This window comes from Tamandua tetradactyla, chromosome 1 (genome assembly GCF_023851605.1).
Source record: "Tamandua tetradactyla isolate mTamTet1 chromosome 1, mTamTet1.pri, whole genome shotgun sequence".
NCBI lineage: Eukaryota > Metazoa > Chordata > Mammalia > Pilosa > Myrmecophagidae > Tamandua > Tamandua tetradactyla.
This window is the reverse complement of record NC_135327.1, coordinates 104,998,127-105,021,813: the sequence shown is the minus strand read 5'-3', so window position 1 is coordinate 105,021,813 and position 23,687 is coordinate 104,998,127. Positions and strand designations below refer to the sequence as shown.

The following is a 23,687-nucleotide window of genomic DNA, read 5'->3' as shown; positions in this document are numbered from 1 at the left end:
ATGAAACTCCTGTTCTTTGTTGGATAAATGTATATTCTGTTCTGAAATGGAATTGAGAAATCATATGATTTTCAGGATCTAAATTTAAAATTTGGAGAGGCATAGAGACAACTGTTTTTGATGACGTTCTTATTAAGAAGGGTAAGCTAAGAGGAGGAAAAAGACATAGCCATGAAAATATTTGGAATGAAATCAAAGTGACAATATTCTGCATTTATCAGAAATTGCTCTGAGCTTATCAGGTACCCTTGTATTATAGAGACAGCATTTCTAAACTAAAAATATTATCCTCTCTTAAGAAATGTAAATTAAATATTCCAACCATTTCAAATTTGTTAAGCATGAAATTGATTCTTAAGGAAAACTGCAGACAATTTTATGAAAAATGTCTAAAAGATTTGGACCTCTTTGAAACAAAAAATAAATTCTTAATGAAAAAAAGAATACCAGTGATACTGTATCAGTGATCAATATGGTCAGGAAACTAATTAATGAAAGTGAGTATTTACCAAGAAACATTTGCCTTGTTATTTTAAAATTTGAGATCATCCATATAAAAAAGTTATCTGTTGAGCTTTAACATACTCACATTATATTATTTTTATTTTATAAAAAGAAACTAGTTTTGAAAATGAATTTTGAATGGGTATATTAAAAAGTTTCTTGACCAATAAATAAATATTTTCATAACATTTTTTTCTTATTTTCACTCCCATTTTACTCCAAAAGTGCCCTAATTTGGATGAAAAAGTATGTAGTCTCTATATTTATACACTAATTTTCAGTGCATATTTATTAATGCTTTTCTACAATGTCTACATCCATCTTACATGATTATAATAAGTTCTGAGCTCTCTAGAGCCATGAACCTAGACCCTTTCTAAGTCCCCGGTCTTCATAATATCTGAAAGTGAAAGGAATAAGAAGAGGTTTGGATCAGTACCAGCATTTTCCTCTGAGAATGTGGTATGTAATGAGGAAGAGGGGGGAATATCATTCAAAGAGCAAAGAGGTAAAAAATAAAATGTGAGGAGTGACTCTAAGTCTCCCACAGTGATCACATGGTGGGGAGTTTTCTAGGGTCAAGAGATTTTCAAAGTGGCAAAGGGCTGTGGAGTTGGAACCAGTTTTGGTAGATGGGTTATTGCTAATACAGACTTTCATAAGTCAGCAACTACCTTTTTTCGCAAATTTTCCATTACCAGATTCAGTCTGGTCTGTTGTGCAATCTGAATGCCCAGTACCTGTAAGATGCCCTCTCATGCCTCCTGTCTAACTCAGTGAAGCCCCATCACCCCCACTTCTAATTCTTGACTGACTGCACTCCATTATCTACTTTTTTACCTCTATCCTGGATTCATTCTTTGCTTTCTTATTGCCAAATACACACACGCACAAAAAAAAATGATGGCTAGAAAAAATAGTGCTGAAAAGACTTACATAGTGGGAGAGGGAATTTGGATAGAGGATGTGACTGGAGAGGAGATGTGTGTATGTCCATTTTTTAAGGCTAACTCCTCATTTGCTACTTTTATAGTCATAAAAGAACAGCGCAGTGGTAGCTGATTACTAAGATTTTACTTTATGAATAGCAGCCCTTGACAACTCTAGAAGTAAACCTTGCTTCATTTCTCTTCTGCACTAATGGAAATATTACTTCCATGCCAATTGATAAACAGTTTTCTTGCACATCTGTTTTTTTGAGGAAAAAAAGAATCCTACCCATCATGTGACAATATAGCCCATAAATTATGGGGTTTGAATTGGCAACATACTGTATAATCTTCACAGGACCCACTTCCATTTTAATTGGTCTCCTTTATGAATAGAGATAATGGTTTATAAATGCATTATTAATGTAAGATACTTCCCTTGTTTTTATAGACTTTGCCAGAGGTCATATGGACTAAAGTTTTGTATCATTTCAGAGTCAGGAACTACATAGATTTGGACAAAAGCCAAACTTTTAACATTTAATCTTAACATAGCAAGAAATGTTATACACATTATGTTTTATCCAAAAAGGTCTCAGTTATTTAACATTTATCTTACTACTCACACATATATAGCCCAAAATTGAAAAGATCATTGTTATTGTTATTGCAGTTTGTTATTAATGATTCATACCTTCTGTCCTGATTGTGTTTTAGGAGTAAAGATTTTTTTTTTGTCTATGGCCTAGAGTTCTCTCCTCGAGGAAGAAGCACAGTACTTGAAAATTAAAGTCTTTGATTATTCTAGATTGCTATAGTATATAAAAGTAAATGTTTGCTGAACTCTTCAAGCAAACATAGCTCATAGAAAAGGAAGGTTTTTTGCCATTGCAAATGTATTCTAATATCCAAGAGTGAAATGTACTACAACATAAGACGAATCACAATCCTTGAGTAGGAAATGCTCTTTCATAATCCTTGAGCCTCCTCTCATTTTATAAATGTGGAAATTGTTCTCCTGAGTAATCCAATGACTTCTCTGGGACAAGCGTGTGTCTCCAGTCAGGAATTCTCAACTTTAGTTCAGGGGTCTTTCTTTGTATATATCTTCAGTAGAATCTTTATTCATACTCTTCAGTGAACACTTGTCATCAGTCTTCTGATGGATCCCTCAAAGATTTACCTGATATCCAAGTACATGTGATAGTACAAGGTTATGAGAAATGAAGAGGAGAAAAAACTATTTTCAACATGGTTGTCTCAGTGTAATAGATGCATTCCATGAAGTCAATAAAATGTTGAACAACTGAGTCACATATCTAAGGAACAGGGATAGCTTATCACCAAAGATTTCTTTGGTAAAGTTAAGACCATGTATAATTCTGTTATAATATATGTAATTCTTTTAGGTTGGCATTTTCATAAATACATATTTTTATGTGTAGTGGGAAAAAGGAGTAGGAGAGCTAAATCAAGAAAGAGGGCAAGAGAGTGCAAAGAAACATTTTGGAGTCAGGAGCTCCTAAAAAAGGATTTCAGCTCCTCTGCTTATTAGCCACATGACCCTGGAAAAAATTACCCATCATTGAGTGTATATTGTTGTGAAGATTAAATAATATTATGTTATAAATAGGAGAATATCTACCACAATCCTTGCTACTAGGTACCCAATTAATGTTACTTTCTCTTCCCTATAGTCCTTATACATAATTGAACCACAAACCACCATCCACCTGTATTTTGATTGACAGAGATTCCATATTACTTAGTATAGATAACAAGGAAAGGATTTCATCAGTCCTCACTAAGTTTGTGAATACCATGTACTAAAATAATGTTTAATAATATTCTGTGACACTCACTACAGATGTATCACTGGGTAGATGACATTTGACATTTCCAACTTGGGTAAGATTATAATGATGTTGAGAACTAGAGAAATTAGAGATCTAGAATGGATGAGCCAATTCAGAGACAACTTTCAAAGTTGGTGGATATGGGAGACAGTAAAGAAAAAGCCCAGACAGGTTTCCATTGCCTGTCTCCTAAACCTTGCTTTAATCCATCTTCTCATTTCTATCCTGTTACTTTCTACTAGCTTATACATCACTATTTCCCACCTGAACTTGTGTCAAGATATGGAAATTGGTTTTCCTGTCTCCAATCTCATCACCTTCCAATCCATTATCCATGATCTCTCTAGAGGGATCTTTTACAAACGTAATTCTTATTCTTTGCCTCTTTTCCTTCAAAGACCCTCCCATCATCCACAGAATGAAGTCCAAGCCCCTTGATATGGCATGCAAGATTGGGCATTAATTAGGCCATGCCTACCTTGACAGTCAAATCCACCACACCCTAGAATCTTCGTATGCTCTAGTCATACCTAGTGATGGACTTAGTGTCTCCCAGTAACCATGGGATCTCTGATCTCTATACATTTGTATGTGCTGTTTCCTCTTCCAGGGGTTGCCACACTTCTGCTGCTCCTTAGTTTAGTTTGACTGACTTCTGATGGTCTTTCAATACTCAGCTAGAGTATAAAATATCATCTTTTTCTGCTGAGTCTTTCCTTGACTTGCTATCACCATGCATAGGTTTTAATAAGCTCTGCTTATTTCCTCTCAAGGATCACATGGCCTTTCCATGCAAAATAGTGATTGTTAGTGAGTAGGGCTCTCTCAATTAGACCATGACTTTCTTGGTCTCAGGTAAGCGTCTTTGCGTCCTCAACATCTGGCACTTCCTAAGCTTTCAAAAATTGTTAGCTTGTGGATTCAGTCAACAGCAGGAGTTGCTATTGTTTGGTTCAAGTTAAAAGCTTTATGATTCTTAGATGTTTGGTCTGAGTAGATGGTCACAATAGGCAAAATTGTTGTGGACATGTGTCAGGAGGTCCAATTGTATGGGAAAAGGATAGGGTGACAGGGTCTTCTCTCGTTATATGGCAAATCCTCCATTCCTATGCAAAGCAGAAAGATAATGAAAAGCCAATCATAAAATGTTAGAGCTAAAAGGGATTTTGTTTAATGTTTTTTAAATTGTGAAATATATATACAAATAAGCAATAAATTTCAAAGTTAATCGCAACAATTAGATGTAAAACAGATTTTAGAGTTTGATATGGGGTACAATTCCACAATTTTAGGTTTTTACTTCTAGCTCCTCTAAGGTGCTGGAGACTAAAAGAAATAGCAGTATAATGATTCAGCCATCATACTCATTTGTTAAACCCTACCTTCTTTGTATAACTCCACCATCACCTTTCATCTTTCTCCATTCTTTAGGAGTATTTGGACTATGCCCATTCTAACTTTTTCATGTTGGAAGGGGCTATTGATAATATGGAATAGGGGTATGAAACTAGTTGTTGTTCTGGAGAGGCTGGGCCCTCTGCATATCAGGATTTATCTGATCCAGGGACCCATCTGGAGGTTGTAGGTTACCGGAAAGTTACTCTAGTAAACAGAACCTTTGAAGAATCTTATATAGTGCCCTAGGTGTTCTTTAAGATCGACAGGAATGGTTCTGGGTGGGGTTTGGCAAGTCATGATAGGTGGCAATGTGTAACTGAAGCTTGCATATGAGTGACCTTCAGAGTAGCCTTTCGACTCTATTTGAACTCTCTGATGAAAAGGGTTTAAGAGGCCATCTAGTCCAGCCCTGTGACTTGAAAGGCAGAAATAAAGTCACAGAGAGCCTTGGTAGAGACTTATGGATAGTAGTGCTAAAGCTGGGTCCAGAACTAAATGATCTTACTTTCCATACCAGTGTTCATTCATCTGCCTTTTCCACTATAGTAGGACTTTTTTTTTAATTAAACAAACTCTGTATGCCAAGTACTCACCTAATTGGTCAGGTTCCAGAGATGGTTCTAACTCGTCTAACCTGGTGAGTCATGATGGCACCTCATGAGAGTCTCCTCTTCTTGATATGGGGCTCCACAGTACTTCATAAAAAATACCTTCGGGACTGCAAGAAGACTGTTAACGCTGCCCTTTCAAATTTATCCCACTAGTGTGTTCTCATGAAATGACTTCCCATTTTCCTCTCATTCTCCTTCCTGGCCTAAAACCAAAACATCCATGTGACTCATGGAAAGGTTCCAATGTCATCCAGTGCATGTATTACAGTTTTAAATCGATTATTGTTCTAGTACACACCCTGAGGTTAAAGAAGAAAGAACATCCAGGACTAACAAAACTGATTGTTCTGGCAACATTGCTATTTGATTCATGCTGGCGTTTCTGGGCTTTCCTTTTTCTTTAATAGTACAACTTCATAAAAAAAAAAAGTTAATGGCTCAAGTAGCAATTTTCAACATGACTATTTCATTCATTTTCTCCAAGAGGCTTACTTCTACCTTCCAGTCTCTTGAGGGTTTCCCAGGGGGCACGATGCCCAGAGTTTGGTTACTTAGTTGCAGAGACAGCTGTCAGTCTGATAGTGAGTTCCTTAGACTGTGGAATTATTCCTTAGTTTACTACCTTCTGGGTAAGGGTGTGACTTGGGTTTGGGAATATGAACACTTCACAATTTGGCATTCTTAAATCAAGAAAAATATTTAATCATAACAGTGAACAAACCAAATGACAACTCTATGCAACATGATGAATTTTAACTTAACAACTGTTCTGAGTTGGACCTCTACTTGTGTTTGGATTCCTTGGGCTCTAGCTAAAATTCTCATGAAGTATGATGTGTGTTGTTTCCTAGGCAAGTACTGGAAGTCGGTGAGGATGGTGGCAGTGCCAGGGGGCTGTGCTCTGGCTGGGGCTCAGTTGCAAGAGGAGACAGAGACCGTTTCTGCCCTGGCCTCCCTGACAGTGGATGTGGAACAGCCCTTTTCTCGGGAAGACAGCAGGTATGGCTTTGATCTGGGGAATCATTCTGGACAGTAACTTCCAAGCTCATCATTCAGGTCAGTGGACTTCTCTCCTGGCTTTCCTTCACCTGTGGCATCGACTGCTACCACCTGTCTTGTCCAGAGCCACTGAGGCCACAGAACATGCTGTAGCCTGTCAAGAATTCATCTGTTTCATTCTTCATGGGAAATGCAGAGTTGGAGCATGTGGCTGCTGTTCACAGAGAAATAGAGCTGATGAGGAAGATGATGAAAAAAATCACTCCTTATTGGATAATTTAGTGCTGGTCATGATGGAAAGAGCTGACTGTAGCTTAACTCTTTCCTTAGTTATCTCTGTTTTTCTAGATGTTCTTTTTCTTTCTCTCATGATTTGGAGATTACTGATATAACAAAGAAAAAAGAGGAGAACAGAAGATAGAGGTATTGCTAGTCAGTTGAATAACCAAAACACATGAAAGCTCCTGCATAACTTTCCTTGATATCCAAAAACTGGATAAAATTTAAAATTCCTTCAAATGAGACAGGGGTGTGTGTAAAACACCGAGTAAATGAGTCTGATTGTATTTTACTTTGTGATAAGGATGATTGGTTTTGATTCATTTTCCTATGAATATAGCTTTTTGAAAAACAACTAAGGTTAACCCAAAATTGAGTTTGCTTGTTCTCTTTTTTAAGAAAGATTTTGACCTTTTGTGCATTTTTGGTATTCTTCATTAAACAGTGTTACATTCAAGATTTCTTTTAAGTCTACTTAAAACTACCACAAATGTACATAGACACTGATGCCTTCTATGGCTGACATCAGGGTCACATTTCCTCAGTTTAAAAACGAATCAGGTGAGGCCTTTGCTAAAGCTCTGCCAGCTTGCCCTCTTAAATTGCTTCTGAGAAGGAAATAGGACTCCCTCCGTCAATAACATCACCATTAATTACACAGATCCTGCTACCAGTGCATAGGTTGGCAGTTTTCCCAAGAATATACAAATTTGAACAGTTCTAGCTTTCTTGCTTTTACTGGATCCTCAGAGTTTAATGGATTTAACATCTTGTTTTGGTCAAGAGTAGTAGATACATTGAATAAGAGGTTTCATTTTTATGCAAATATTTTTTCTTACCGTAACCATTTAAAGAGCAGATTACAAGTGGGAGACAAAAATGTACGGTACTGTATTCAAATGCATCTTCATGTGGGCATCTGCAGGATAAGAGAAAACTTATTTTACGTTTTTGATAATGTGAACTAACCGTTACCCTGCCATTCCCAGCTAAGAGCTGAACCAAGTTCATAATCCAAAGGTGTTGCAATTATTCCCAAGGCCAAATACAGTTAGTTGCCTGTCATCTGAGGGCTATAAAACTGAGGGAATGAACATCTGTTAGTGTTGGATATAAAAGGAGCGTAGCTATTCTTTAGAATTCATTTAATATAGAGAAATGAAGCTAAATTCCAACCTGAGTGAAATGATTTGGAAGTAAATTCACCCATTAAAATACAGAGCGTTTGCTATGAGCCCAATTAATACAAAAATCTCAGCGCTTTGGCAGATATTGGCTCCGTTAGCACACTTGTTTATCCTTAGGTAAATAGTGTTCTTGACTACTGATGACCTACAGTGTGATTTAACCCTGCTTTCAGTCCGCAGGGATTTTAAAGCTCCATCTGATGGCAGAGAGAACGTGAATGTGTTCATGTGCAGGGAGGCAGAGTCCAAGCCTTTAGCCTGGCTTCATGTTCATTTGTGAGTTTTAGACAGATTGTATCTATTTTGATTAATTTTTCTTGTGGGAAGAAAATGGTTTTGCTGAAATATTTTCTATGGCTTTGAACTCACTTTTTCAGCAGAAGAAAAAGAAAAATTCTTCTAAAACTGGCTCTTGCATTTCTACTGAACCATGCATTAGTTTCGTCTCTCAAAGAGATGGGGATGGAGGAGGGGTTGGAGAGAGATCCCAAGAAAGTCACAGTTGGAAATGCATTAACTCTTCTCAGGGTACTGCTATGAAAAATTGTCCCCTTACTGAATACAGGAACAGTGCCTTTCAAAATGAGATGGAGAGACAGAAGTGTTCTTGGGCCTTTGTTGTGAATGCAATATTATGATCATGCAGGAAATTGAAAAATTAGAAAACTCAAAGGGCTGAATGGATGGAAAGGGTGAAGGCTAGATGCTTTTTATAGGAAATTCTTGCCAGTTATTTTGGAGGATATATTGGTGTTTGGAGTGAGATGACTCATTTTGTACTAAGATTTTGGGTAAAGCAGCTCTTTTCCTGGCCAACTCATATCTGACTCATTTACCACTGGTGAATAAGGGATAAAATGCTGCTGGCTAAGAACCATTGTAAGTATTTTTTGTTCATTTTCTTGGGTGGGGGAGGGGATGACAACATACTGAAAACAGTCATTTCATTTTTATAACTGTGTTGATGGACCATGAAGAATAAATTATTAGAAAAAAGTTGATATATGGGGACTAATTTGGGGGTTGGATGACTGATATATAGTTTTCAAAACATAATTTTCAGGTGTCAAAGCACTTGAGTAGGTAGAAAATGTTTGATGGGTCAACAAAAACAAAAACAAAAACTGAGTGGAGACAAGTGACATAGTCAAAGATGATTAAATTGATAGTCCTGATGACATAAACTGATCATTTACAAGATAGACCTGAGATAGATCTTTTTTCCTTGTTTGCTAGGAAAATGTACCTTTAAAGGATTTATAGTTTGTTGATTTTTCTCCTTTAAAATGCTTCTATTTGGGAATGTCAGTGTAATATTTAGGTTTCTTCTTGAAAACCAGTTAAGGCTCTTCTGCAAATTATGAAAAAGTTCTCTCCAGAAGTCAAGATTTCAGAATGATCAGCTATTAAATTATTAGGGGCACATTTGCACTCCAGAAATAATTTTTTTAAATAAAAACACCCTGAAAATTCGGTTTTCAAATATCAGTTTTGACATATTGATTACAGTGTGAATTATGTTAGATTATTATCAAATACCATCAAATATTTTTGTTTACTTATTTAATTTTCAACTCGTGGCACATTTCCCATGAAAGATTTGGTTTCAAGTCATGCTTTAACACAGTAGCATGAGGAAAATATATGATTCCAAATCTGGCTATGTTGTTTTTTGTGTAAATTATCTCAATCGTGAATGTAATAGCATGGAAATAAGCTAGAAAATAGCAAGTATCATCTACTTTAACTGTGTATAGCCTCTCAGTAGTTCCATGGACATTGATAAGCCCATTCTCCTGAATCTGAATATTTATGTGGAAATATTGACCATTGTTAAATACACACTTCACGTCCAATGTTTTGAGAAACATGACTGTTCAAATAGCCCCACCTTTGGATTCTCCTTGGACTTCTAGAAGATAACTATAATTATTCATGTCTCTGACTTTTCTCTAAGTTACTATTATTTTGAGGACATGTTTATCTAACCAGGCAAACATTCCAATACAAATTTTATTCACAGTTTTCATCCAGAGTCAACAAAGACTTGGTTGAGAAATGTGCTGAACTTTGGAAGCTCTAGGTAAAAGTAAGAAGGATCTATCCCTTCTTATCTTCTTTGTTCTCCTTTCTGGGGCCATATTTATATCTCTGAGTTCAGTGCCTAACGTGTGGTCTTGGGGTAGGTGTGAAATCTGATTTAGTTTTAGGGATTAAACTCAATGTGTGATTATGTATTTTAGGGTTCAGTTCTCTATTCTTATAAAATGAGTACTTAATTTGGAAAACAGGGTAGAACAATAAGTAAAATGAGATAAATGGTAACTTTAGTTCCCATTTTATCTTTGATTCCACTTCTTCTCTTGCCTCCTTTCTTTCTTAACTGTTACAGAACAGTAGAGTGTAACTCTAGAGTTAGCTTGCCTATGTTCATATCCCATCTCCACACTCAATTCTTGGGTGATCAAGTTACTTAATCCCTCTAGGTTTTATTTCCCTTGTCTTTAAAATAAGACCAAAAAATAGGGTTGTGAGGATTAAATGAGAATATATAATAAGAATAATAAGAACTTAACACAAAATGTGACACATGGTAAGTACTCAATAAAGGCTGGTTTTTATTAATTTTGTATCATTTTTTTCTTCTTCAATCTGTTCTGTTTATTTGCCTCTCTTGATTTGTTTTTCATCATCCAGTAATCCATAATCTTAGAATATATAGGCCATTCCTGGGCATCTACATGTTTAGCTGTTCATAGGTCAAATTAATAGTATTTCCATTAAAAATAACCTGTCCAGCAAATAATCACTGAACAATAAACTGATCCAATTAACTGACTTGTGTTTCGCTGACCTAACATAGAAACTTGCACAATGCCTAGAGCACCATAGGTAGTAACAAATATTTATTTATTGAATGAACGAATGAGCAAATGAAGCCTTTAAAAGCAAAACAATGTTAAAATGGTAACATTACATACTATAATGGTGCCTGAGCACTTCATGTTAGTGTATACTATGTCTTCTGAGGGAGTGAATGCGATATTTTTCGAAATGTTTATTATACATTTATTTTCTTTCCTAATACTAAAATGTTATTGGTAATATCCATTTTCAGATGTGTTGGCTAATCAGAATACATAGCACTGTTATCCTCACTGGCTGAGGAAGCATAAATAAGGAGTATGGGCGGGGAGATGAAGTGTCTTTGAATGGGGAATGTCATTAAGAGGAAAAATATATAGGAGTGATGCTATGCTTTAAGAATCTTTATCTGAATAGTCAGGTGCATCAGGAATGAGTGGTGCTAGAGATGTGTGAAAGAAAAGTTTGTCAGTACTCCCAGGTCCAAACAGAGAGCAGAAGCATGCTTTGCAGGGTCACCTAGGGAGACACTTGAGGAGCATAGGCTCAGCAAAGTAGGCAGGAAGCAAAGGCAGTGGTGGACCTGGGGACTAGGCCTTTATAATGTTGTATGGGTAGAGCTGATGCGATTGGTCAAGCGGGAGCGGTAATTTGAATTTGTGTTTAACTTTCACAGGGATGAAAACTCTGGTAGGACATGGGGAGGAGGGAGAGAATCTGTGTCTCCTGTATAAGCAGGTGTCAGGGGTGGTCCCAAAAGGGCTTAAAAGCAAAGTCTAAAATGTAAGGCATCATGAAAGCACAAAGCCAAAGACCCTCTGTTGTTAAGGAGAGAGTCTAAGATGCTGAGGCATCAGGACAGTAGGAAAAACTCCTATTTTATTTTTACTAGGATTTCATTAGGATTATACTTCAACCTGAAGAATAAGAAAGAAGAACATGTTAAAACACTGGATGTCTTCCCTCTTCGGACACTTCTGATTGCCTTCAATGTGCCAGAAAATTGCTGAGACCCAGGCTCCCACAGCTCTATTGTATTCCTCAAATTGCTTAAATACATGGGGATTGTATGGTTTTCTATTGCTGCTGTAATAAATTACCACAAAATTAGTGATTTAAACTTCTTACCTTATAGTTCTGTAGGCCACAAGTCCCACAAGAGTCCCACTGAGCTAAATCAAGAAGTCAACAGGACTGCATTCCTTTCTGACCTCTTTCTTCAGTTGTCACATCTCTTTGGCTGGAGCCTGGAAAGATTCTCTGCTTTTATGGGCTCGTATGATCAGATCAGGCCCATCAGGATAATCCAGGACAATTTCCCCATCTCAAAGTCCTCAACCTTAATCACATCTGCAAAGTTAGTTTTGCAATGCGAGATGACATATTCACGGGTTCCAGGGATCAGGATGTGGACATCTTTGATGGGCCATTATTCTAGGTACCACAGGGATCAAACATGAAAAATCACCTATGACAAGTTACAAGTGATTTGCTAGATTGAGATGCTGAAGAAAGGAAGATCTTCTACAAGGCCAGGACTGGGGAACAAATCACAGAGCCAGGGGCATTTGAACCAGCCTGGTAAAGTATGTAGGACTTTATCAAGTAAACAGAAGAAAGGCTTCCAGGATTGTGATGGTTAGGTTCTGGTATCACCTTGGTAAAGCAACAATGCCCAGTTGTCTGGTCAGGCAAGCACTGGCCTGACCATTATTACTGCGAGGATATTTCATGGCTGGCTGATAAATAAGAAGGCTTGGTTATTAAATCATCAATCAGTTGATTGTAGCTGTGGCTGATTACATCTGCAATCAATTAAGGATGTGTCGCCCACAAATGAGATAATCCAATCAGTTGGGGGCTTTTAGGGAAGAAGAGAGACTTTTCACTGCTTCTCCAGCCAGCGAGCCTTGCCTGCAGAGTTCTTCGAGACCCTTCATTGGAGCTGCCAACTTCATAGGCTACACTATGGATTGGGGGCTCTTCCTTTCCTGTGGCTATGTGAGACACCTTTGTAAATCTCATATTTACAGATATCTCCTGTTGGTTCTATTTCTGTAGAGAATCCTGACTACTACAAGGATAGAGACAATAACTAGTGCAGCCATCTAATTCATTTCACTTCTCTGTCAACACACTTCCCAAACTACCTTCACCTCTCATCCAAATTCTTGCAGAAGCTTCCTAACTACTTCTGTATTACTCTTGCTCCATTCTAATCCATTTTTTCCACAGCAATCAGGAACTCTGAAAATAGTAAACAAAAGAAAAAAACTACAGAAACAATCTTGTCACACTTCTGCTTGAAATCCTTAAATGCTTTACTATGGCCAGTAGAATAAAGACCAACCAACATGCTTAACAGAACCCATAAGACCTGTGGATTTAAGGTCTTTCCTTCATCTTGGGCCTTATTTCTAATCTTTTTCCTCTTTTCTTTCTGATCTGGAATCCAGTAACAGAGGCTTGGCTTCATTTCTTTTTAATTGAGTCTTTTTATTTCCACCTTTCTAGTGGGTGTGTAATGGTATCTTATTGTTTCCCCATTAGGCCTTCATTGGCACATTCTCTCCCCTCCTTTTGATTATCATGCCCCTGTCCCCCCATCTATGCTATACACCACTCCCTATTCTCTTACATGAACTTCAATTTAGCCTTCACATCTCAGAATAAATATCACTTCCTCTTCCTTAGCGAATCTTTACTGATTTTCAACTTCAAAAATTAGATCGATTCCTCCTGCTATACCTTCTCATGTCTCCCCCTACTTCTGTTTTATTCTTCATTACATCACTGACATTTGTGTGTATTTGCATGTTTATCTGATTAGTTTGCATTTCCTAGAAGCTCCTTCTACCTAGAAGCCATGCCCCTTTTGCTCACCATTGTTTTTCCAATACCAGTACAGTATGTAAAATTTCTTGAGTACTCAAAAGCCATATGGTTAGTAATAGATGGGCAAAACTCCAGACATATGTCAGTGAAAACATGAGTCCAGATTTTGGGAAAGGAGGGAAGAATACACGAGTCCAGATTTTAGGAAAGGTACCAGGGTGGCTGGGGTGATGTAAAGGTGAGTGAGAACATAGAATAGAAGGAGATGGTTGGGATAAGATTGGGAAGGGTTTTGAATGTTAACCTTGTAATTTAGGTTGTGTTCTGTTGTCAATAGTAAACTATCAAAACAATAGAGAGACTCTGTAGGCTTATGTTTTTAAAGATAGTGGCATGTGGAAGGGCCCAAGAAAACTACTGAAAAAACAGCCAGGAAACTCTTATTATAATTTCAGTAAGGAAGCCAACTAAGGTTGGCAGGAGAAATGTAGGGAAAGGAGGTAGATTACAGATAAATATCTCAGGAATAATGAGTATAGTAGGTTGAATTATGTACCCCAATGGAAGACATATTCTTAATACTAATCTGTGTTCCTACAGGTATGAGCTCATGTGTAAATAGGACCTTTTTTAAGATGTTAATTTTAGTTAAGGGGTGGACCAACTGAATCAGAGTGGGCCCTTAATCTGTATTACTGGAATCCTTTATAAGCAGAAGAAATTTAGATGCAGGAAGTCAGAGAAAGCACCAGAGAGGAGCCAGAAGCCAAAAGTCAGCATAAACTGTAAGAGCAGATACAAAGAGAGAGATACTTTCATATGATAGGAGGCAGAGATATAGGTCAGTGAATCCCAAGGATTATAGCAAGTCTGCACCAGCATCTTACAGACTTTGGAGAGAAACAACAGCCATGTTGACACATTGAGTTTGGATTTCTAGTCTCCAAAACCATGATCTAATAAATACGTGTTATTTAAGCCATCCCATTGCATGGTATTTGTCATAGAAATCTGGCAAACTAAGGCAGTTTTGGTACTGGAAAGTAGGGTGCTGCTATTAGGTATTAGATAGAGGCTGGAAGAATTTTGAGGTGCATGGTAGAAAAAGCCTAGATTGCTTTGAAAAGACTGTTGGTGGCAATATGGATATTAAAGGCATTTCTGGTGAGAACTCAGAAATGAGAGCTGTAGAGAAAGTTTCTGTCATCCTAGAGAATACATAATCCATCATGAGCAGAATGTTGGTAGAGATATGTACATTAAAGGTGCTTCTGGGGAGGCTTTAAAGGGAAATGGTAAGTTGCTATTGGAAACTGGAAACAAGACAATCCTTGTTATAAAGTATCAGAGAACATGGAGCAACTGTGTTCTGATGTTGAATGGAAAGTGGAACTTGTAATGATAAATTTTGATATTTAGCTGATAATTCCAAGCAATAGGTGAAAGGTACAGCCTGGTTTATCCCTGCTGCTTATGGCATAATATAAGAGAAAAGGAATAAACTGGGGACTGAACTCTTAATTGCAAAAGAACCAGCAATTTATGATTTGGAAAATCCTCAGCCGATCCAGAGAGTATCCGCTGAGTCAAGGGCCAAAAGCAACTCTAATAGGACCTTCCTTGAGCTTTCAGGAAGTGAGCACCCAGTGAATGGGGCTGCCATGGTCAGCTTTATGTATCAACTTGACCAAGTGGTGGTACCTGTTTGTCTGGTTGGGCAAGTGCTGGCCTGTCTGTTGAAAATGAGGACATTTCATAGAATTAGATCATGATTACATCTGCTGCATCCAAAGCTGATTCCATTTGTAATCAGCCAAGGGGAGTGTCTTCTGCAATGAGTGATGCTCAGTCTAATCACTGGAAGCCTTTTAAGGAGGATTCAGAAGAGACTGGCTCTCTTCCTGCTTCGGCTGGCAAGCCTCTCCTGCGGAGTTCGTTCAGACCCTCCATCGGAATCCTTGGCTTCACAGCCTGCCCTGCAGATTTTGGACTCTGCGTTCCCGCAGTCACGTGAGACACTTTTATAAATTATAGATTTGTGAGTGTTCCCTGTTGATTCTGTTTCTCTAGAGAACCCTAATTAATACAGGGACCTATTCAAGGGTTTAGCTGAACCACCGTTTGCTAGATTAAGCATATAACTCATGGATTCAGTCAACCATCTATAGGATTGAAAATATATTTGTATAGAGAGGATCTGTAGAAAATCCTTTTGCCGATGGTGTGGACTCCCTTGAACTGCAGGCAAAACTGACAAATTTCTTGAGAATTATTTATGAGCAGAAGCGTTAACAGCCTGAACTGAAAGGCAGAGACAGGACAAAATGAAGGTAAACTTAATTCAAGGGCAAAACCACAGAAGCAGCTATCTGTACTAAAGGGATCTCTTCTGTTCCAGAGAGAGAGGCTTCCACCAATGCTTTTGGATAGGACAAGGAAGGTAAACTTAATTCAAGGGCAAAACCACGAAAGCAGCTATCTGGACTAACGGGATCTCCTCTGTTCAAGAGAGAGAGGCTTCCACCAATGCCTTTGGATAGGACAAGGTTTCCACCCTAGCACTTTAAGGAGGTGAGCCTTCCACTATAATGTTTGGGGAGTATTGGCATTGGCCACACCCCAGTGTCCAAACAAGGTGGGACCTATGCCTAAGAATTAGATAATGGATACTGCATTAGTCAGGGTTCTCTAGGAAACAGAACCAACAGGACGGATCTGTAAATATAAGATTCATAAATGTGTCTCACGCAACTGTGGGGATGTAGGAGTCCAAAATCCATAGGGCAAGCTGCAAGGCTAGCCACTCCAATAAAGGGTCTTGACAAACTCTACAGGAAAAGCTCACTGGCTGAAGAAGCAGTAAAAATTCTTTGTTCCCTTAAAAGGTTTCAACTGATTGCATCAAATCCAACTGATTGGATTCTCTCCTTTGTGGAAGACACACCCTTACTTGAAAGTAGATGTAATCAGTCACAGATGCAATCAACTGACTAATGATTTAATTAAGCAGCCTTCTGCTTTATCAACCAGCCACAAAATGTCTTTGTGTTAGTGGTTAGGCCAATATTTTCCTGACCAGACAACTGGGCACCATCACTGGGCCAAGTTCACACCTGAACCCAACCATCACAGATACTATTAGAAAATCTACAAAGACCTCATTGGTAGAATGCTATGCGGGGGAGAGGGACAAAAAAGGAAACTTAGGGTAGAAATGGGAGAAAGAACATAAAGTATAATTCACAAAACACCTAAGGACAGAATAGTACAGTGTGAAATGAGTTCTTGAATATTTGAAAGAGCGAAGTAAAGAAGAGGCCATTGAGGGGGTGCAAAGGTAGCTCAGTCATAGAATCCTCACCCGCCATGTGGGAGACATGGGTTCAATTTCCAGTCTGTGTGCTTCTCCCCCCACCCCAAAAACAAAACTCAACAAATGGTGCTGCAATAATGGAATAGTCACATGGAAAAAGAATGAAATGTGACCCCGCCACACAGCATACAAAAAGAAAAAAAAAATAAGGTCATTAAGAGAAAAGTAGAAAATGTTTCCTACAGGAGGTAAATTTCAAGAAAATTGTTGAGGATGTTGTGATTATGCCAGTGTGTATATACGATTAAATAATGTTAAAGGCCTGATAAATTCTTCCAGTGAATTTGAATGGCTAACAGTCAAAATAGCCATCGAACAATAGTAGCTGTACCTCTTCTGTGTTCATCACACAATATAGTGTTAATTGTTAATAGGCAAAGTGAAATAACTTTCATAACCTCCCAACTTGATGAAAGCGCACAGGCAGATGATTTTTTAGTTCTCTGTACTCACCAACTTCCAGATAAATTTTAGAGAAAAATCAAAGATACCAGGCACTAACCTAGGAAGAGTGGAAGCTGTTTTGACTTTTATGTGAAGGGGCTAAGGCAAAGTGGTGTGTGATTGCAACCTGAAGTGAAGAGCTGCAGGGCATGGAAGCAAGAAGAAGGTTGGGTTGAAAGTTTTTAAGATCTTACTTCGGGAAATCAGAGGACATAGCTACAATACCAGTGTCCATGGAGCAATACCACGGCAAACACCTAGTTGAGGTGCAGAGTGAATAGAAAAAAAGTGGGAATTTGCCAGTTGCCCTCAGGTACTCACTTTTCCATTCTATCCTCTACCCCTCTGTCTAAATTCCCTACCTGCTAAAAATAAATGCCATACAATGGGTCGATTTAACAATGGGAATTTATTTTCTCATGGTTTTAAAGGCTAGATAGCAGGCTTCATCCCTGGTGTAGTATCTCTGACTGTCTGGCAATCTTTGGGGTTCTTTGGATTTTCCATCACGTGACACCATACATGACGGTGTGTTCTCTTTTCTCTTCCAAGTTCTGTTGTCTTCCAGCTTCTGGCTATTTCCTGTGGCTCGTCACTCTGAGTCCGATTTTCTTTGCTTAAGGACGTCAGTCATATCGAATTAAGGCCCACCTTCATGCAGCTTGGGCATACTTAATTAATAACATCTTCAAAAGTCCTATTTACAAATGGGCTCACACCCACAGGACCAGAGTTGGGACCTGAACATGCCTTTTGTTAGGGACATGATTCAATCTCTAATACCTTCCAAACCACAAAACATTGGAATTGTTGGATTACAACCTAGGTAAACATCTCCTCCCAAAACTGCTTTATCCTGAAGATTCAAAGTCAAACCTGGAGGAGTGTCCGCAAACAGGAATGATCAACAGTAATTCTGTCATTCTACATTCTCCATCCTGCTACTCATTCCAGACTAAACCTACTGCCTTTGATAAGAGACTAGAACAAGGCCTGGTTGTTTAATACCCACTGCCATAGGAAGTGGTTGATTCCTTCAAGAGTACATGAGCCCCCAGGTTAGAGGAACTAGATACTTAAGAGGTATGGCTATCTGAAGAGAGAGAAAACCAGGCAATAATACCATATAATACAGAATTATTCAAAGAATGAGCATATAATTAAAAATAAGCATACCAGATATACTTAAGGAGAGATGTAAGATGTTAATTATATGTAATTGTAGGAAGGTCAACCATGGCAACCATCTAACACCATTATGTTCATATAAGACCTATGCCCCAGTAATCTTGCTTCTGGGAATGCATACCAAAGACATTCTCGTGTAAGGTCATTAGAGCATACATACTAGGAAGTTGAAGTTCACTGCAGTGTCATTCATGGTGGGTAGATAGATAGCTGAAGGTAAACTTGATGTCTCTGTTGGTTTGGAGCTATGTATCCCAATTAAAAAAAAAAAACATGTTCTTAAAACGTAATCCATTTTTGGGGTGTGAGCTCTTGTAAAATAGGACCTTTTGATGAGGTGACATCATAGTGAGGCCAACTCAATCAGGACGGGTCTCAATTCTATCACTGAAGGCCTTACAGGGAACATCACAGAGAAGGAGAAAGCCAGAGGAAGTAGCCAGGTGCTGAAAGTCAAAGGAGCACAGAAGAAAAAGAAGGAGTCAGGAGAGGCCACTGTGTCCATTGCTATGTGGTAGAAAAGACAAGTACCAAGGAACATTGGCTGCCTGCCCCAGAACTCCAGTCTTCTGGGAAAAAGCACTGCCGTGATGACGCCTTGATTTTTCATTTCTCCTACCCTCAAAACTGTGAGCCAATAAGTTCCTGTTGTTTACACTAATCCATTACATGGTATTTGTCTTGGCAGCAAGGAAATTAAAATGGCATCCTTCACTGAGAGAATGAATACTTAAACTATGGTAGATGCACACCATGGTGTTACATGTAGCAGTTAGCACAAACAGACTAGCTCAGCATAGATACATGCATGGATCTTATAAATATAGTATTCAATGAGAAAGGAAACAGCAACAATCCATGGGTATATAAACATAAAATGTACATAAAATAAAAGTATATGTCCAAGAAACAATATAGCTTTAAAGAATGCCCTCCAGCCAAAATAATGTATAGACATTAGGTCATTTGCCTTTGAGGAAGAGGAACAGAAATATGATATAGGTATTAAATTAAATTAATATAACCAAGATTATATGTGTCTTTGCTAAATGTTAATCTTAGAAAACATAATCTTTTAAAATCATAGGAAATGAAATACCAATTTAAGGGAAAATACAATAATTTAATTTTATGCTGTACCTTATCTCAAGTTAAATTTTTTCCTTTCAGCTTTTTCTTTTCTTTTTTGGTAAATTATCTTAACCTGTAATTGCTGGACTGAACGGCTTCTTCCTTAATATATGAAACCTTTGCCCTTAATTGACACAGAACTATCAGTGTTCACTGTGACATAGGCTTGATGCAGTACAAGTTCATGTCTTTCCCTTAGCTAAACTGTTGCACTAAAATGTACCTTTGGAGGGTTTATTTTAATGGTAGCACTGAACTTACTATGTCTCCACCTCACCTGATTGCGAATGGAATAAAATTCAAATTCAGAGATGTGGAAATCATATCTCTTCTCTGTTCCCAATCCTTTCCATGATTGTGCTTTTGCTAATCAAGGTTAATTTGCCATGTGTCCACGCGCAATGAAGCAAGAGCCCCCGCATTTCCAGGGCAGGGCTTCTCACTGTTTCTCCCTAAACAGCCATTTAAAGATCATCCCTCACCAGCTCACTTTGTGTTTCATGAGGATGACTTCTCAGGGAAATAACGTTTAAAAAAAAGTTGTATATATATATATATTACCTAAGGAGAAGGATTAAGTAAAAATAACATCACCTCCATTGGGAAGTATAGACATGAATAGGGAAATACTATAAATATTCACAGGGGCAAATATAAATGATACAACTATTCTGTCATTATTTAGCAATTTACAGTTTATGAAAGCATGCTCTCATTTGCATCCCACAATTATGAGGATCAGTATTGGTCAGGGATTATTATTCCATTTTTAAAGAGAATATAGGGAATCGAGAGGTTTTGAGTTGCTCAAGGTTAAATTTTAGAAAGTGGAAGAGCTGGAACTTGAATGCAGGATATGTGCCTTGAAATCCAGGATATTTTCCAGCTGCTATTAACTCTCCTTCCATATTGCAAAGACATAGAGAGGAATTGTTTATGTGTATATGCATGAGATGAAGTAGAAAGTGAAGAGCAGTGAGTGGCCTATTTTTTTTAAAAGAGCACTACAGATTAGTGTGCAGTGATTTTGAATGGGAAGAGGGAAAAGAAGCATCTGATGGAAAGCTTTATGTACTATATCCAAGTCTGTGTGTTTCAACAGAAGAGATCCCACTTTTGCCAGTGAATGGCACAGCAGACACTCTGCTTGGGCCCTCAGAGCCCAGGCTGGCTACACATGCATCTGGAGAAGGTGCAGAGACTGCACCAGAGGAAGGCATGCATTCCTTTGTGACCCCTGGGACATTTTCCACACACCATTGTCTCTGAAATTCCAGCCAGGCTGAGTCCTTGGGGGGTGGGAGTGGGGGAGCGGGGGTGCGGGCATCTGCTGCAGCTCTAGGTGGAAGTAGAGATTCAGTCTCCATGAGAATACCCAGTTTGAGAATCCAAGAAGTGTATTATACACCTATTCTTAGATGTAAATAAAATTGGTTTAGAACGTTCAAGGTTTGCCGCCACTAAAAAAAAATTTATTCTAGGAATGCTGATCATTTTGACTAGAAGAGATTTTAATACATAATGACTCATTTAAATACCTTTCATCCTGTATTCCAACGCTGACCACTTTCTCACAACCCCTTTATCCCAATAATTCTTGGACATCTAACTTCTTAAGAAATTCCTTATTTTTTTTAGTATTCTGCATGGATTCTTTTGGAACTTTCTCTTTTTTGGTAATGTTAAATAATGAATACCTAAAAGTTTTCACTCTTTAATTTTAAAGGATGCTTTAAAATCATTTTTATTACCATCATATAGATAAACTTTCTTTCAATATTTTAAATTTATTACAAAAATGTTAAGTTAAAATGTCAACTCCTTTATAGGTGCTGTGAAATCTTGTCTTTTTTCCTATAAATTTGTAAAAATAGCATGGCTAAATAGTTTCTGTTCATAAACAGCTGTGTTTTAAGCATAGCATTTTTTCTTCTGTTAAGCAATTCACTGTAAAATACTGGTAAATAGATCAATAACATAGAGAATAAAATAAAAACCACTTATTATTCCACCACCCAGAGAGAACCACCAAGCTGTAGTATGGCCTTACTGTGTACAGATGAGTTTTTTTTTATGTGTGTGTTAAATGACCAATGGACAAATCCAAATTATTAAACAACATCTCACAGTGTTTAATATTTGCAATTCAATTTTATCCTCTTTATGTTTTTGAAGCCTCACTAATTCTCACGGTTTTCACCTAAAATCACCGCCTCACAGAAGTGGGGTGGCATTCCCAGTCTCAGAACTGGCAACTAGTAGAGCCAGACTCAAACTGCGTTCTCTCACTTCTCCCCTCGGTGTCAGTCCCTCGACAGTCCAGCTCTCGCGCGTCTTTGCATTCCTGCTACAGTTTGGTCCTTTTGACTAAATTGAAGATCATTCTAAACGTTTGCTCTAAAACACCCTCAAAGTGTTACTAAATTAAGGTTAAATCTCAAGTATAAAGTTTCAAGCAGTTAGTTTTGGTTTTGCCCGAGCAGAACACCCCACAGATGATGCTGAATAAAAACTATTTATGCACGACCATAGTGCATTTCTTGTAAAAATGTTGGGGCTGTAGCAGCGATTTGCTAATCAAATTCAGAATTTGATTTGAAATGCCTCCGGCAAGCAGCCAATCTAGTCATGAAAGAACAGAAGCAAAAAACAGCCCTGAGAGTCTCCCCCAGAAGCTGGCTGGGTCCGTTGCTCTCATTGGTAAACTGGTTCTATAGGGGATCCTTGCAATTGCTTCTGAAATAATATATTATAGTTAATTTTTCAATAAATTGTTGGACCGCACTAGATGCAGAAGATGTACATTTCTGAATCTAGACTTATAAAATATTCTGACATGTTTTAATATAAACAGGAACATTTCCAATGATTGCTTGGATCTAAAATGTTTTTCCACTTGACATTTGTTTATACTTCCTAGGAAAGAAACTCTATTTGTGGATAACTGAATAACACAAATAAACATCAGAGAGAGCTGAAAAATCAGCTTTGATTATGCATGAAAATCTACAATGCCATTGTGTACTCTTATGCCGTATTCTGATTGCCTGTTTATTTTTACAGAACTGCTGGTGAGCCTATGGAAGAGGAGCCAGCCTTATGAAGTGCCAAGTCCCCCCTGATATTTCCTGTGTGTGACATCATTGTGTATCCCCCACCCCCACCCCAGCACCCTCAGACATGTCTTGTCTGCTGCCTGGGTGGCACAGATTCGATGGAACATAAACACTAGGCACAAAATTCTGAACAGCAGCTTCACTTGTTCTTTGGATGGACTTGAAAGAGCATTAAAGATTGCTTAAACGTAACCGCTGTGATTCTAAAGTTACAGTAACCCACGATTGGAAGAAACTGCTTCCAGCATGCTTCTCATATACCGAGTGACCCACTCACAGGCACAAAGTATGAACTAGAAACATCCAGTACAGCATTAGATATCGTTACTCACAGAAGCTACGACAGCCAGCAAAATTTGGGGCAAAACCTGAGAAATACTGATTTCTGACATTCTGATCACTTTTTATTGGGTAATTTTTTACAAACATAGTCTTAAATTGTTTACAGGATTTGCTTTCAGCTATGAACGGATGGCAATTCCAGACAGATTTTTTGGGGGGGTCCCTTTGTTTTAACACACGGTTCAACTCTTGCTACTAAGAGTTTAAGATGCAGAAACTGGTTTGAGGGTTTTTTTTTTTTCCAGTGGAATAAACCATGCTGTATCTCAAAGTCCAAATGCCAAAGGAACCTCACATACTGTATGTAATGGTGCAATATTCTATGTCATGTTTTTTGAGAAAAATTACCCTATTTTCCTAACATTCCTTTCCATGTTCTCACACATGGGCGGTTTGCGATTGTGTTTGAGGGGGAGGCCCCTCCCGTCATCCCTCGTCCTGATGACAGTAGTTCTGAGCATATGTGCCATGAGGATGTTAAGTGTCTTTGAAAAGTGCATAACTTTTCAAAGATGGTTTTAATCTGTTCCAAATCTATCAAGAGCTTATTCTTTCTCTTTTATTTTTCTGCCCTCCGTCATTTGCTTTCTTCTTACCTCTTTCGTTCTTCCTCCCCTAAGGAAAGGTAGA

General features: G+C 38.0%; 1 protein-coding gene across 10 annotated transcripts in view; it reads left to right on the top strand.

Moving 5' to 3' along the window:
• Positions 1 to 22,907, top strand: part of HDAC9 (histone deacetylase 9) — a 970,134-nt gene extending 947,227 nt beyond the window's left edge. For all 10 annotated transcript variants that reach the window (XM_077122309.1, XM_077122321.1, XM_077122307.1 and 7 more), the window contains 2 exons: positions 6,150 to 6,297; positions 22,663 to 22,907. In XM_077122309.1, coding sequence (XP_076978424.1) covers positions 6,150 to 6,297; positions 22,663 to 22,702 — 188 coding nt within the window. In that variant the 3' untranslated portion in view covers positions 22,703 to 22,907. The remainder of the gene's footprint in view (positions 1 to 6,149; positions 6,298 to 22,662) is intronic.
• Positions 22,908 to 23,687: the final 780 nt, after the last annotated feature.